We start from the raw sequence: 13832 nt of genomic DNA, 5'->3' as shown, positions 1-13832 counted from the left end.
GCTATTCGACCAAACTGGCAGCTTAAAGGACTAGTGGGTAACATTTAGGGGGATCTATTGGCAGAGAGGGAATATAATATTAATAAGTATGTTTTCTTTAGTGTATAATCACCTGTAATCGAGAGTGTTTTCGTTAGCTTAGAATGAGCTGTTTATATCTACATAGGGAACCGGTTCTCTTCACGGAGCCGGCCGCCATGTTTCTACAGTGGCCCAGAACGGACAAACCAAACACTGGCTCTAGAGAGGGACATTCGCACTTTCGCTTTGGCCACCGTAGTTCTCCTACGCGCTTGGCACACGGGAGAAGTTTCAGCTGATTGCGATATGTAACCTTACCACTAGATGCCGCCAGATTGTACACACTGCACCTTTAAATCAGATGAAAGATGGCAGAATTTGAAGCATCACCCTCCATGTACCTCTCCTTGTTGTCTCCATCCCAGGCACGCCAGATTCCTTCTCCCAGTTGCACACTTGCCCCTACTGCTCCCGGGGCTACAAGCGCAACGCCTCGCTGAAGGAGCACATCAAGTATCGCCACGAGACCAGCGAGGACAACTACAGCTGCTCGCACTGCAGCTACACCTTCACCTACCGCTCGCAGCTGGAGAGGCACATGAGCCACCACAGGGGCACCAGGGAGCAGGTAACATCAGAGCCTGAAGGCTGTGGGCTGCTGCAGGATGTGTTGAGCACAGGATCAAATCATTCCTGATAAAGCAGTGGCCATAAATCTCAAAGTGTCAAATATTAAAAAGATATCTGGTTTCAAGGCTGGAAAGGTCTTACTATATTTAGTTTATTTGTCTTTGGAAGTCTTATATTATGGCTTGTTTCTTTGTATTGGATTTTAATTAAGATTTTACTACAGACTAGATTGTACTACTTGCTGCTTTACTAGATTTATCTGGACCTCTTACTTGTAAGAAATTAATTTCCTGTTGCCCTTTTTGCCATATACTAGTAACTACAATTAACTGTGTTTGAACTGGAATTAGCTGATTTTAGACTTTTGGGTCTGCTTTCATGCACTACGATTCATTCAAAATCAACACGCAGCTTTGCAATCTGCAAATCCAGTCATAAACTAAAACCTTCTGCATAGATAATCAATGATCCTCTTAAACCTTTGACCGGCAGTAAAACTGAAGAAAATGTAAATCTTTACTGTGTTTTTAAAAAAGGTCAAAGCTTTTACTCCGTGTTTTTCTTCACCCCCATGAATACTAAACAGCTCATGCTAACAATAGATACTCATCTGGACACACGCAGCTTCTCGTCACCGTCCTCATCGACTTCTTTCATTTTTTTTTGTCTGTCTCAGCGTCACGTTTCCCAGTCGACAGGTGGATCAGGAGGAACAGGTGGAACCCGCAAGTTCAAGTGCACCGAATGCTCCAAGGCCTTCAAGTACAAACACCACCTGAAGGAGCACCTGCGCATTCACAGCGGTGAGCTGTTGCCGCGACAACTGCCATTCTCACTCGTTCACTTACTCACTCGCACAACCTGACACTGCTCAAAACTCCAGGCCACTCAAGTCTTGTAGCAGTCGTTTATTATCTGTAATTGCTGTGTTTGTTGATTGATGTTATTTTCAAATGTACACAGTTATCACCAGTTCATTAGAGCTGTTTTGTAAATCCAATATCCAATGTTTTATTGTCACACATTGTACATAGCATAGCACCCAGTGAAATTTAGCTACTGCATTCAACCCATCCTAGTATATTAGAAGCAATGGGCAGCTACTATACAGCGCCCGGGGAGCAGTTTTTAGGGGGTCGGTACTTGCTCAGGGGCACCTCGGCAGTGCCCAGGAGGTGAACTGGCACCTCTCCAGCTACCAGTCCACACTCCGTACTTGGTCCATGCGGACACTTGCGGGGGCAACCCTCCCGTTCCCAAGCCAAGTCCCCACGGACTGAGCTACTGCCGCCCCCAGGATTTATATTGATTTAGTCATTTCTTTCTTGGGTGCTCTGTTATATCAGGCTTTCCACTCGTTATTTACTGAGTTCAAAAATCATGTGCATGAAAACATAAAAAAGTTTACCATAGAAACAAAGACAAACTGGTAGAAATTCTGTCTAAAATTGGGCAAATTGTGATTTAAAATCAGGAACTATCTGATTAAAGATTCAGTAAATAGGATTGTAAATCCGACCAAATATTTCATGCCAGCTTTTGGTACTTTACTAGTACTTTGGTACTAGTTAATGTGTACTAGATAGTCTGTGCTGCAAACTCATTTCGGTCAGTACCAAAAGAGGTATGATACCTAACATAATAAAAAATAAAAATCAACCTAATATAACATGATAAAGCTTGTTTTTTTTAACAGTTTGTTTGATTTCTCTGTGTGCCCCTCTCAGGTGAGAAGCCGTATGAATGCTCAAACTGCAAGAAGCGATTCTCCCACTCAGGCTCCTACAGCTCCCACATCAGCAGTAAGAAGTGTGTGGGTGCAGCACCTCCCAATGGCGTCCCTCGAACGTCGATCAAATCCCCTCCACCCACCACCCAGACCGCACCAGTCGTAATAGCTCCGGCCCGCGTGATTCTTAAAGAGAAGACTGAAAGCAAACCCCTCCAGGAGCAGCTCCCCGTCACCCAGATCAAATCTGAACCTGTGGAATACGAGTGCAAGCCTGTGATGGCGGCACCGGCAACTTCAGCTGGTACCAACGGAGTGGTGAACGGAGGGACGGCACAGCCAGCTGTGGTTCCAACTACAACCCTGCCTCAGGGTGTGGCTATGGTCGTACCAACAGTCGGCCTCATGTCGCCCATCAGCATCAATCTGAACGACTTGCAGAATGTGCTCAAGGTGGCGATGGACGGAAACGTGCTCAGGCAGGTGCTGGGCACGGCAAACGGGGTGGTGACGCAGGGGAAGCACGGAATTGTAGTCCAGCAGCCCCAGCAGCAGATCATCAGCCTGCCGGCCTTTGTGGATCACGACGGCACCACGAAGATCATCATCAACTACAGCATCAGCCCTGCAGCCGCCACCACTGCCACTACCCAGCCTGCACCGCTTTTTGCCAAAACCATTTCTGTTCCCCTTCCAACTTTCACCACTGCTGCAGCCCCTACCCCCACCAAGACAGATAGACCCTCAACCCCAGAGGTGACCGACCTCTCCATTGTAAAGGCAGAGCCAGAATCCTTGGCAATCACAGACATGGAGACAGAGGCAGTTACACAGACACAAATGACTTCAGACCCCCCAACAGCTCAGATGCCAAAAGTCAACAGCACCAGTACATGTTTACTATGCGATGACTGTCCCGACAACCTGGAGGCGTTACACCTCCTCCAGCACCGCAAAGCAGCCAACGGGGAGGCCGTTGACTCCGCCGCTTTGGACCCCTCGTTCGCTGCTCTGCTAAGCGAGGCGGGGGTGACGCTGGAGGAGCCACCTGTGGACGACCTCCTCTCACTCCTCAAGACCTACTTCGCCTCCAATGCCAACCCCAGCGAGGTGGAGCTGACAAAGATCTCAGAGTCTGTCAGTATTCCCGTGAATGTGGTCAGAAAGTGGTTTGCAAAGATGAACTCTGGGAAAAATGTGGGTAAATACCGCAATAAAGCTACAGCAGTTTGCAAAAAGACTGAAAACACAAATTCCAGCTCAGAGGACATCTCGAATCAGAATGGAGAGGCAGAGGAAGACGGCTCCCAAGAAACATCCAACAAAGCCTCATCAGAATCTGGCAGTGCTTCTCCCTCAGACTCTTCACCACTAAGCCTCAACGCCGAGGACCTCGTCATCGTTAAGAGCGAGCCAGAAGACCATGACATCACGGACTCCCAGGCCGAACCGCTAGACCTCTCCCTTCCTAAACATATCGCAGCAGCATTGGAAACGACCACGCCTCCCATCAAGCTGCAGGAACAGCCCCTGAACCTGACCTGCCTGAGGAAGGAGCAGCTGGAGGGTCGAACCATCTACATCACCACGCCTCAGACCGGAAGATCTGTCAACATCGTCACTGCCGCACAGCTGCCCACATTAGTGGCCATCGCTGGTCAGGGCACGGTGGGCTGTCTCAGCGCCATTAACACCACGACGAAACGCACCATTCTCATCCCCCAGCTAACCTACACCTACGCCACTACGGCCGGCAACGCCACTGGAGCAAAGACTGTCGTACTGAACGGCCATAAGGTTGGTAGTAGGGTTGGGTCAGTGTAAAAAATTTCAAACCAGTTTGATATTAAGCCGAACACCGGACCGGACCATTTTACCATTAGTTGTCGCACTTTACTTAGCAGCCGAAACTTGGAGCGGCTGTAAACTAAAATGAGAATAGCTGGTACACCTTCAAGGTCAGTCCACCGTAAGTGAGCCTGGGCAGAAGTTGTCGGTAACTTCGGGTCTAACCCCCTTCACTTCAATCAGCAGTTGTCAAGCAAGACACGGGAACTTGGCTTGGGTCAACGTTATAACGTTGTAATACACTGGCTGGCTGAAACCCGTCTCGTCACCCCAAAAAACACATGGACTTTCTAGTAAACAAACACAACGTGGGCTTTTCCCCCCCTCCCCTGAAATTTGGTCTCCTTCATGTTGCTGGTGTTATGTCAAAGTCACTGGCCTCGGATCGGCAGTAAATTGCACATGGCCTGTCAGACACTAGTGTTGTGGTTAGTCTGTTTATAAAGTTGCTCATTACTAATGCAATATCAGTTGGGATTAGCGCCGTGACACCGTTGACACAGGTTGCTGATGTCGGCTAGTTTTTAATTTGCCAGAACGTGTCATACTAACAAATGCAGGTGTATACACTGGTCTGATTTTATGCAAACCAAAACCGGACTGGCAAAACAGGATATCAGCACAACTCTAGTTGGTAGTGTCTACCAGACGACATCTCCTCTGTGGGAAATTTACTTAGATTTCGTAGCATCAAGCTCTCCTATCTGTTCCACTACTATTACTCTGACCACAGAGCAGCTCCACTGCAGCACCTGAAGTATAATTTTCAAGGACAACCACAATGATAAATGTCATTTTCTTCCATTTACAGCAGGAGAAGAAGTTGGACAGCAGCTCTGATGGCGTCTCCACAGTGGAGGAGCAGAATGACTCAGATCCGGCCACACTGATGAAGAAGCGACGGCTGGAAAATGGCGTCTACCCGTGTGACCTTTGCTCCAAAGTCTTCCAGAAGGGCAGCTCCCTGCTCAGGCACAAATATGAACACACAGGTATGCCTTACAACTAAAAGTTGGCTCAAACATAGGAACTACTGTATGTACACATTTACTTGTTATACCATACTTATAATACTCAACTGAGTATATGTCACGATTCGAAGATGAATTCAATGATTTATTTTAAAAAGCGTACAGGCTTAGAGTCTCAAAGGCAGGCAGATAATAGCAGGCAGGCAACAGGGAAACTGACAGCAAAGGTCCAAACAAAAGATGAAGACGAACCGACAAAGAACAAAGGAACTAGGCTGGTATTTGAATGACAAACTGGGGAAGTATGTACAGGTGAGCAGGAGGTCAGGTGACTGCAGGTCTAATGGCCTGAGAACTGAAGAGTAAAGGCGGAAACCTTGGGCAGAAGGCCCGGGGGCTGGACAGAGGCAAAGTAGGGAACCTCAGATGGACGGCCTGGAAGCAGGGCAGATGGGCTTAACCTCTCAGGAGGGCGACCAGGCGACAGGGCCAATAGGCGAAGCAGGTCTGGAAGGCGACCAGGGAGCCAGAAGAACTCTGGAGGATGGACAGGAGGGCAGAGCACCTCTGGAGGACAATCAAGACATCAGCAACGTAGGCAGGACTGCTCTGGAGGAATGCGTGGAGGTTGGCGATGTTGACGATGGTGAATATGGCCACGAAGACGGGACCGCTCTGCAAGACAGCCACGGAGACTGGACCCCTCTCGAGGACAACTCCAGAACTTGAGGTCAGGAAAGACAGCTGGTAACTGATGTACCGGCTGTACGTCGGCCAAACAGGAGGCTGGCAACAGGACAGTAGAACAGTAGGCTGGAGTGCTGGACTGGAGTCCGGCGGCTGAGAGATAGGCAGGTGAGCCGGTGGAACCAGGAAAATGGGAGACTGACGTGGCACAGCGATATTGCTACAGTTCAGGAACTGATGGGTGCTGCAGCTCAGGAGCCAGGAACTAATGGCTTCTGCAGCTTAGGAACCCGGAACTTGTGACTGCTGCAGTTTGGGACCTGGTGACTGCAGCAGCACAGGATGACTGACCCAGGAACAGATGAGACGTCGGCCAGGACCCCCAACATAGGAACAGACCAGGACAGGACCCCTGGCTTGGGAATAGACTCAGGAATAGGTTTGGCGTCCGCTAGGACCTCCAACGCAGTTACAGACAGGATGTCGACCAAAACCCCTGACGCGGGAACAAACAGGACTTCGGCAGGGACAACCAACTCAGGGTCCGGTTCGGGGTCTAACTGGGCATCAATCGGGTGCTGGGCTGCGGAGACCCTGTGTTAGTAGGCAGCTGAGTCTCTGTGGTGCAGGGCAGCTTAGGGGATCAACGTCTTCTAGACCCATGCTTCCCTCTGGGGGTTCTGACCCATTGATACCTTGAGGAGATAGCCAGGGAAGTCCCCAAGAAAGAGGACAGCTCAAAGTCCCCAGGGTCAGGAACTGCCAGGAGGCGAGCTGGCTCAGGGTCGGGAGCAGACAGGGGCCTTGCCGACTGGAGGCTAGCAGGCTGGAGGCTAGCCGACTGGAGGCTAGCCAGCTGGGAAGCAGGCTGGAGGCTAAAGGACAGGAGTGGGGACTGGTTGCTAGCAGGCCGGAGGCTAGCAGGCTGGAGGCTAACTGGCGGAGAAGCAGACTGGAGGCTAGCAGACAGGAGTGGAGACTGGTTGCTAGCAGGCTGGAGGCTAGCTGGCGGAGAAGCAGACTGGAGGCTAACAGACAGGAGTGGAGACTGGTTGCTAGCAGGCTGGAGGCTAGCAGACAAGGGTATAGATTGGGGGCTAGCAGGCTGGAGAATCAGGCTGGGAATCAGGTGTGTTTAAAAAGTCCTTAAGCCACCCAGGTAAAGAGCTCCTCAGCCACGGCTTAGCGGTCGCTTCCCCGGCGTGCCATCCTCTGAGCAGCCTCTTTGTTCTCCCTACTGAGAGCTCTTTCCTACTGAGGGCTCTTTTCCATTCACCATACGAGTATATGAGGGAGTGAATGACGTGAAGCAAAGGAAAAAAGTCACCTAAAAATCACACCTCAAATCTCTGTGCTGAATTAACACTAATGTACTAATTGGTTTGTTAATAATTGAAATAAGTTTAGTTTATTTTATTCAGTAGGGTTTCTGTTTTCCTTTTTTTTTTTGCCTTTACATGTGACATCATCTCTCATTAAATATGTTATACTTAGTGTGACTGTAACCTTTATGGGACAGCTGGCCTGTAAATGCACCAGCTCAGAAAGACTTGACATCAGTATGTATTGAGATGAGACTCTTGAGGTGAATTAATGGATGTTTTCCCTGAAGCTCCAACTGGTATCACATTGGAATGTGGTTTTATTAAAGTCTGTTAACAGTTATCTGTGCGCTGCTCTACTGTGCACAGGTGTGTGATGATTCGGCTATGACATCATCCACATAAACACAAACCACAGACACAAATTCACAGGCTCCGTCTTACATACATACGTAATACATCAGTTTGGTTTATTGAGTGTCCTTAAGGGCATTTTTTTTATACCGATGAGTCAGCAATTACTTTGCCAGCCGAGATTTAAAACATTTTAACTCTCTTGTTTACCTCCACTCTGAACAACTTTGCATACCTTTTTTTAACTGAGTAAAGATGGAGAATGGTGCTTTATTGTGGAAATATTACTTCATTACAGGCTTATTTACCTCAGTGCATTGGCTCCCAACCTTTTTGGCTTGTAAACCTTTAAATTGTTTTCCCCTTCGTCACCTGTTGTATATTTGTAAAATGATTATTATCACAATCGATTGATTAATCCGTTTAAATATAATTAATTATTATTAATTATTTTCCCAATCAATTGTTTGGTCTTTAAAATGTCAGAAAATTGTTAAATGACTCCTCACGCCAAAGCCCAAGATGATGATATCAAATTGTTTATTTCATATGGCCAACATCCCAAAACATTTCAGTTCATTGTCACATTAAGGTGAAATAAACATCAGAGACGCTTTGCTACAAGCAGAAACTGCAGGAGCAACTTAGGACATGGTGTTGCACGTCCTCCTCTAAATAACATTCATTGGTGGCAAGGTGGTCAGAGCATTCACATTGATGGGAACCCTTCTGCATCTTCAGCAGGTATCTCAGGGTCATAAGCGTTTCGCCCCTTAGCCTGTACGCTTCACCAGAGTGGGGCAGTGGAGACTACATTAGCCTTCACCTGCAGAAGGGTTCCAACTGCGGGCTCTTGTCAACCAGAGCCACCTTGAGCTACTCTCGGCTACCGTGGCTATTTCTCCAGTGGCTTTCTTCAGTTGTTTGGGTTCTAAACCAATCTTCTGTAAGAAGTAGCGCACTGATGTTGCTGGGAAACCGCAGCAGCCAACTTCGATGGGGAATAAGGCTGCATACCAACCTTTGACTAGGGCCTCATCAATCAAATCCTGGTACTTGGCCTTTTTCAGTTGGTGAGAAATGGGTAGCCTGTCCTCCCAGGGCACTGTGAGTTCGGCTACCAAGATGGTTTTTGTGCTCCTTGATAAAAGAATCATGTCCGGTCGGAGTGAGGTTACCGCCACCTCTTCTGGAAAGACGAGCCTCTTCTTGAGATCCACTTGTATCTCCCAGTCAGAAGCTGTAAATGTATATCACGTCGGTATTGTCGGTTGCTGTTTCAAAATTGGCCCCTCCTCACCGGCTCAACGAGCAAGAGAGAGAGAGAGAGAGAGAGAGCAGCGATGGTCGAGCGAGCTATAGAGTGAATGAAGAGAGGGAGCGGTGTTAGCGAGAACAAAGCAGTGAATCAGAGAAATAGAATGTAATTATCTGATCGTGTTAAGGCGGTTACGTCTGAAGCACAAAAAAACACATCCACACCTCCGCACAACCCTGCAGGAAGGTACTACATTGCCGGATTTTGAATGAACGCAACGGAAGCGCACGTTTCATCCTGCCGCTGTGGTCGGCTCGGTCAAACTGACACACTGATAGCAGGACACTCTGCACACAGCACAGAAAAAAGAGAGGAGGTTACAGTGATGTAACAACCTGCTGCTTGTCAAATACCAACGCTCTCTGTCATAGACGCTATTGGCTTGGTGTTACACCCCCACGCAGGGCCCAAAGGCTCTTTGCTGACACTCAGAAATGTCCCGGACACAGAAAAGAGAAAATAAGAAGAAAAGAGAAAATACAGGCGGAGGGCTGCAGGGTCTCTGTACCACCACACACTTCTAGTGGGTCATAAGTGATGATTGAGAGGGATTATTTAAGTACCAGTCTATACATGTTTTTTTTAGGAAAATGCTGCATATTATACCTCTAAACAAAGAAAAGCTGCAAATTCTTATAATCTCGAAGCTGGAACTAAGCAATGTTTGGAATTTTTGCTTGAAAAATTACTTACAATAGTTAATTTAATCAAAATAGGTGCCAGTTTTTTTGCTTTGAAAACATTCAAATAATTTGTAGATAAAAAGAAAGACTGGAAGAATGTCTTAATAAACAATATTAACATATTAATACATTTCTGCTATAATTTGAGTTGCAGAAATGTTGCTCCTATCTTATCCTGGTAATCATCTCACAACCCCTCAGATTTATTTTGTGACCCCTTGTGGGGGGGCTGGATCCCGAGATGGGGAACCTAAAAGGACAATAAGCCATAAATCACTTTAAGACATTTAATAAACAGTTTTAAGTTCTGGCACTTCACTTGAGTATGTTGAATATCTTTGATAATTTTTCCTCCACTAATTATCAGTTACAGATTTTACTCTATTACTTTAATCAGATTGTATCAGTTTATTTTGTGATATTTTGGAAGCCAAAGCCTGTCTGACTCTTTGTTCTATCATCTGCAGGAAAACGGCCGCACGAGTGCAACATCTGCAAGAAGGCCTTCAAACACAAACACCACCTGATCGAACACTCGAGGCTGCACTCCGGAGAGAAACCTTACCAGTGTGATAAGTGTGGGAAGCGTTTCTCTCACTCTGGCTCGTACTCCCAGCACATGAACCACCGCTACTCCTACTGCAAGAAGGACGGACCAAACTCTGGCTCCGGTTTGGAGCCACGCGAGGTTCAGACGGAGCTCGGCAGCCCCGGCACCGGACTGCAGTCGGACAGTCGGACCACGACCCCGCGCTCCCAACTGGACTCAGACGAGAGGGAGAGTGAGGAAGAGGACGACGACGACGAGGCCATCTGTATGGACGACATCCGGGTCGTGCAGGTGGACGACGGCGAGTGCGAGATCTACGAGGGTAACTTTGAGGACGATGACGACGATGACGAGGAGGGAGAGGAGATTGTGGAGGAAGACGCGACAGGAGAGGAAGAGGCAGAGGAAGAGAAGGTGGACGAGGAGGTCGTTTGCGATGTGATGGAAGTCGAGGTGGGGGATGATCACATGGAGGACGAAGAGATGGAGGAAACAACTGAAGAGAAGGAGGAACCGGCAAGTGCGGATACAGAGGAAACTGCAGACTGTGAAGCGAATACGGACAAAAGCATCAGGGACAGGTCAGACAGCGCCGAACCCACAGAGGAAGAGGTGACAAACGCCAAATAGAGGATGGGAAATCTCTTCGGGACAGCTCGAATGCCTCGCTTATTGAAGTCGAGTTGATTAAGACAAAACCGCAGAAAAGTCAAGTAAGTCGGGGCGGTTGCCTGATCTTAACGGTCCACTACTGTGTACAAAAACCCAGGTGTGCCTGAACTTGAAAAAAGAAAAAAGAAAAACAAAACAATGACTTTTTTTTTTTCTTGTGGAAATGAAATATCAGTGTTAAAAATTGTTTATAGGAGTACAGATTTTAAAGCAGAACTCACCCATCAACTTGTTAGACTTGTTACTGAGACATCCCAGGTTGTTTTATTGTTTGTTTGATTTCATTTGGTCAGTGTTACTAACCTTGTTCTTGTTTGAAAACATTTTACCCTGTAAAGATGAGAAAGAAAATTTCTATACCTTTTTATTGCCAATGAAGTTTCCTAAATCAGTATTTTATTGAGTTCTACGAACAAAAACCTCTGCACTACAGTATTCCTGGTTTACCTATGGATACATGCCTCATGCATTGTATGCCCTTCAGTGTTATATACGTACTCTAGCTAGCGGGATGTTGTTTGTGTTTAGTGTTAGTCTTTGCTAGCTAGCGTTACTTTTTGTTTTCAGTTTGACTGTTAGCCTTAAGGAAAACAAAGTATTCTTGGGGAGGGTTGTGGGCGGGATGGGGAGTCCGGGATGAGAAGGTGGCTCCTGTACGCCATAACCAAATTTGTCCAATCAGGGAAGGTGGAGTCACAACCTTAAAGCCAGCATCAGGGCGCCTATGTTTAGCAGCCTGGCGTAGCCTGCACGGGTGGAGTCTCCAGGTGAAGATTCAAAAGCAGACTCCCACCTTGCCGGGCTCAACTGTGGTTCCAGAAACACATGCGCCCATTCTTACCAAGCTTCTCCTTAATTTGGTTGACTTTAGTTCTGAGTCCGTGTTTCAGTGTTATTAGCTTATATATGAAGTCATACTGTATGTGAAGGAACAGGGCTGTTCCCTGCTCCACCCCAATGCCTCCAGCCTTATGCAAGACCTGTGTGCTGTTAAAAGTGCCATTGAACAGTGTTATTATTTCTTCTTCACACATGTAGCCAGTATTATTGCCCTCTGTTACTAACACGAGACCCATATTGACTAATGTTTGTCGACTTGCACAGAACAGCTCATTTGTCACAATTACTGAAACATGCTTCCTGTGAAATTAATTGGAATATATTAAGTCTATAAAATGACAGAACATTGTGTAAAAGGAACAATTTAATATCTGAGAGCCCAAGATGGGGCCTTCAAATGTTTTGTTGTGTCTGAACAAAAATCTGAAACCCAAAGATATTCAGTACACAATGATAAAAAGAAATTGAGAAAAGCAGCAAATTAAATTAAATGTTTCGCATTTTTGTTTGAAAAGTAATATCAGTTTTAAAAAAAAGCTTCTGCTTATTTTTGCAGATCGACTAACTACTAATAGTTTCAGTTCTGCATAGTATATCCTTAAAAAATGCTTTTGGTCCTGATACCGATAGTTGCATATTTTATGAGACTTTTAAAGACTTCAATATTTGCTGTTTTCAGTTATGGCTCAGTTGACGGTCCTATTTGCTCTACAGTGTCCAAAATCTTTAAATTGAAGTTCAAAAGTTAAAAGAAAACAATGTTTTTGAGCGGAGGAATGTGTGGGAACCATTGATAAATACAGTCCAGACTGAGCTTACCTGTAGATATGAATTGCCCTGTAAACTCGCTGATGTTAAACGTTTTTTGTTTTTTTTAAATGCAAGTTAATGTGTTGGACTTTATGTCACAAGTCAGAGTTTTAAAAATGTTTACATACGTGTTTAAAAACAGAAAATGTTCTTTTAAGGTAGATTGAAATATTTAAAGCTAAAAAAACATGCAGGGAATGTTATCCAACTCGGGAAGAAATCAGAAATATACAAAACCAAGATTCAAATAAAATGGAGACAGAAGGATCTTAAATTCAGCCGAACTCATGCACTTGTTTTCAGATAGTAAAAACAAAAAAGAGAGAAAAATTGTGACAAGCTGTCCGGCACTTCAGGTAACAAACGTTAGTGAATGTGGTCTCTGTCGAAGTGTTTTCAGTTGGTTTTACCGAACAGTGTTTATAATATTAGTCTGTTTTAATTTTTTTGTTTTTATGTGTGTCCTCTGTATGTTTTTTCAACAATGGCAGTATTAGAACCCTTTTCACAGATTAAAAAAAAAATGTACCTGTTTAGTTTTTAGAAGACTTTTTTATATTTATGTGTCTTATTTTTATATTTTCTTTTATGGTTATTTATTACACATTGTAGTGTACATTACTGTAGTTTGAATTGATACAATAATATATTTTAGTATGAAAAATAATCTCAAGACAAACAAAAAAACACCCAAAATGTGGTTCTGGGAGCGGAAGTTTGTTTTAACAAAAAAAAAAAAAAAACATAAAAAGATAAAACATGTATTCTGTAAACATGACTTCTGTTTTAAGCTAAAAAAAAAAAGAAAGAAAAAGACCGGAATGAAGTGAGAAATAGAAACTGTTACATGTGCATCCGCTCTTTGCGTCGTTATGAAGCTACTGAATTCTAAAACTCTGTGATTTTAAAAGCATGAGTCGTTGCCGTTTTAATGAAGGATCTTGTTATGAAGCCTCCCTTTTTATTTCGAAGCCAAATTTAGATCGTCCCGCCACCCTGTTTTCTGTTCTGTGCCAACTTGTTTCATTGTACTGTCGAAGGCTGCATATCGTTTGTTCTGTCCTCACCCTTTGTAAATCCACTGTCTTTTTGTATTGTTTTTATCTTAGTTTTGCTCCATTTTTATGACTCCCCATCACAATAAAATATAAGACAGCATTTCTGAGTCACTTGTTTTACTTTTCAGCTTCCTAATCTATCAGTCTACCGGGATAAATGCAACAGGATGCAATGTTTTATGTCAGGATAGTAGGACATGGTTGACATCCGATAAGCAGCAGTTACCCATCCTTAGAAATCCAAGTCACATATGCACACTTGGACTCAATTCGCTTGGAAATAACTTACTCTTGACTCACTTACTTTTTTAAGTAGAGAGGGGGGTGGGGGGGGGGTCA

The 13832-nt window shown here is 45.3% G+C and overlaps 1 protein-coding gene across 5 annotated transcripts in view; it reads left to right on the top strand.

Moving 5' to 3' along the window:
- The window catches only part of LOC141777746 (zinc finger E-box-binding homeobox 1-like), a 91625-nt gene extending 78032 nt beyond the window's left edge, over window positions 1-13593 (top strand). For 4 of the 5 annotated variants that reach the window (XM_074652270.1, XM_074652273.1, XM_074652274.1 and 1 more), the window contains exons 4-8: window positions 447-649; window positions 1328-1454; window positions 2379-4177; window positions 5040-5220; window positions 10031-13593. In XM_074652270.1, the coding sequence (XP_074508371.1) occupies window positions 447-649; window positions 1328-1454; window positions 2379-4177; window positions 5040-5220; window positions 10031-10743 (3023 nt within the window). In that variant the 3' untranslated portion in view covers window positions 10744-13593. The remainder of the gene's footprint in view (window positions 1-446; window positions 650-1327; window positions 1455-2378; window positions 4178-5039; window positions 5221-10030) is intronic. The other variant, XM_074652271.1, reaches the window with a different exon arrangement.
- Window positions 13594-13832: the final 239 nt, after the last annotated feature.

The sequence above is a fragment of the Sebastes fasciatus genome, chromosome 11, assembly GCF_043250625.1.
Source record: "Sebastes fasciatus isolate fSebFas1 chromosome 11, fSebFas1.pri, whole genome shotgun sequence".
In the NCBI taxonomy this organism is placed as follows: domain Eukaryota; kingdom Metazoa; phylum Chordata; class Actinopteri; order Perciformes; family Sebastidae; genus Sebastes; species Sebastes fasciatus.
Note: the sequence above shows the minus strand (reverse complement) of the source record. Positions and strands in the feature narration are given on the sequence as shown.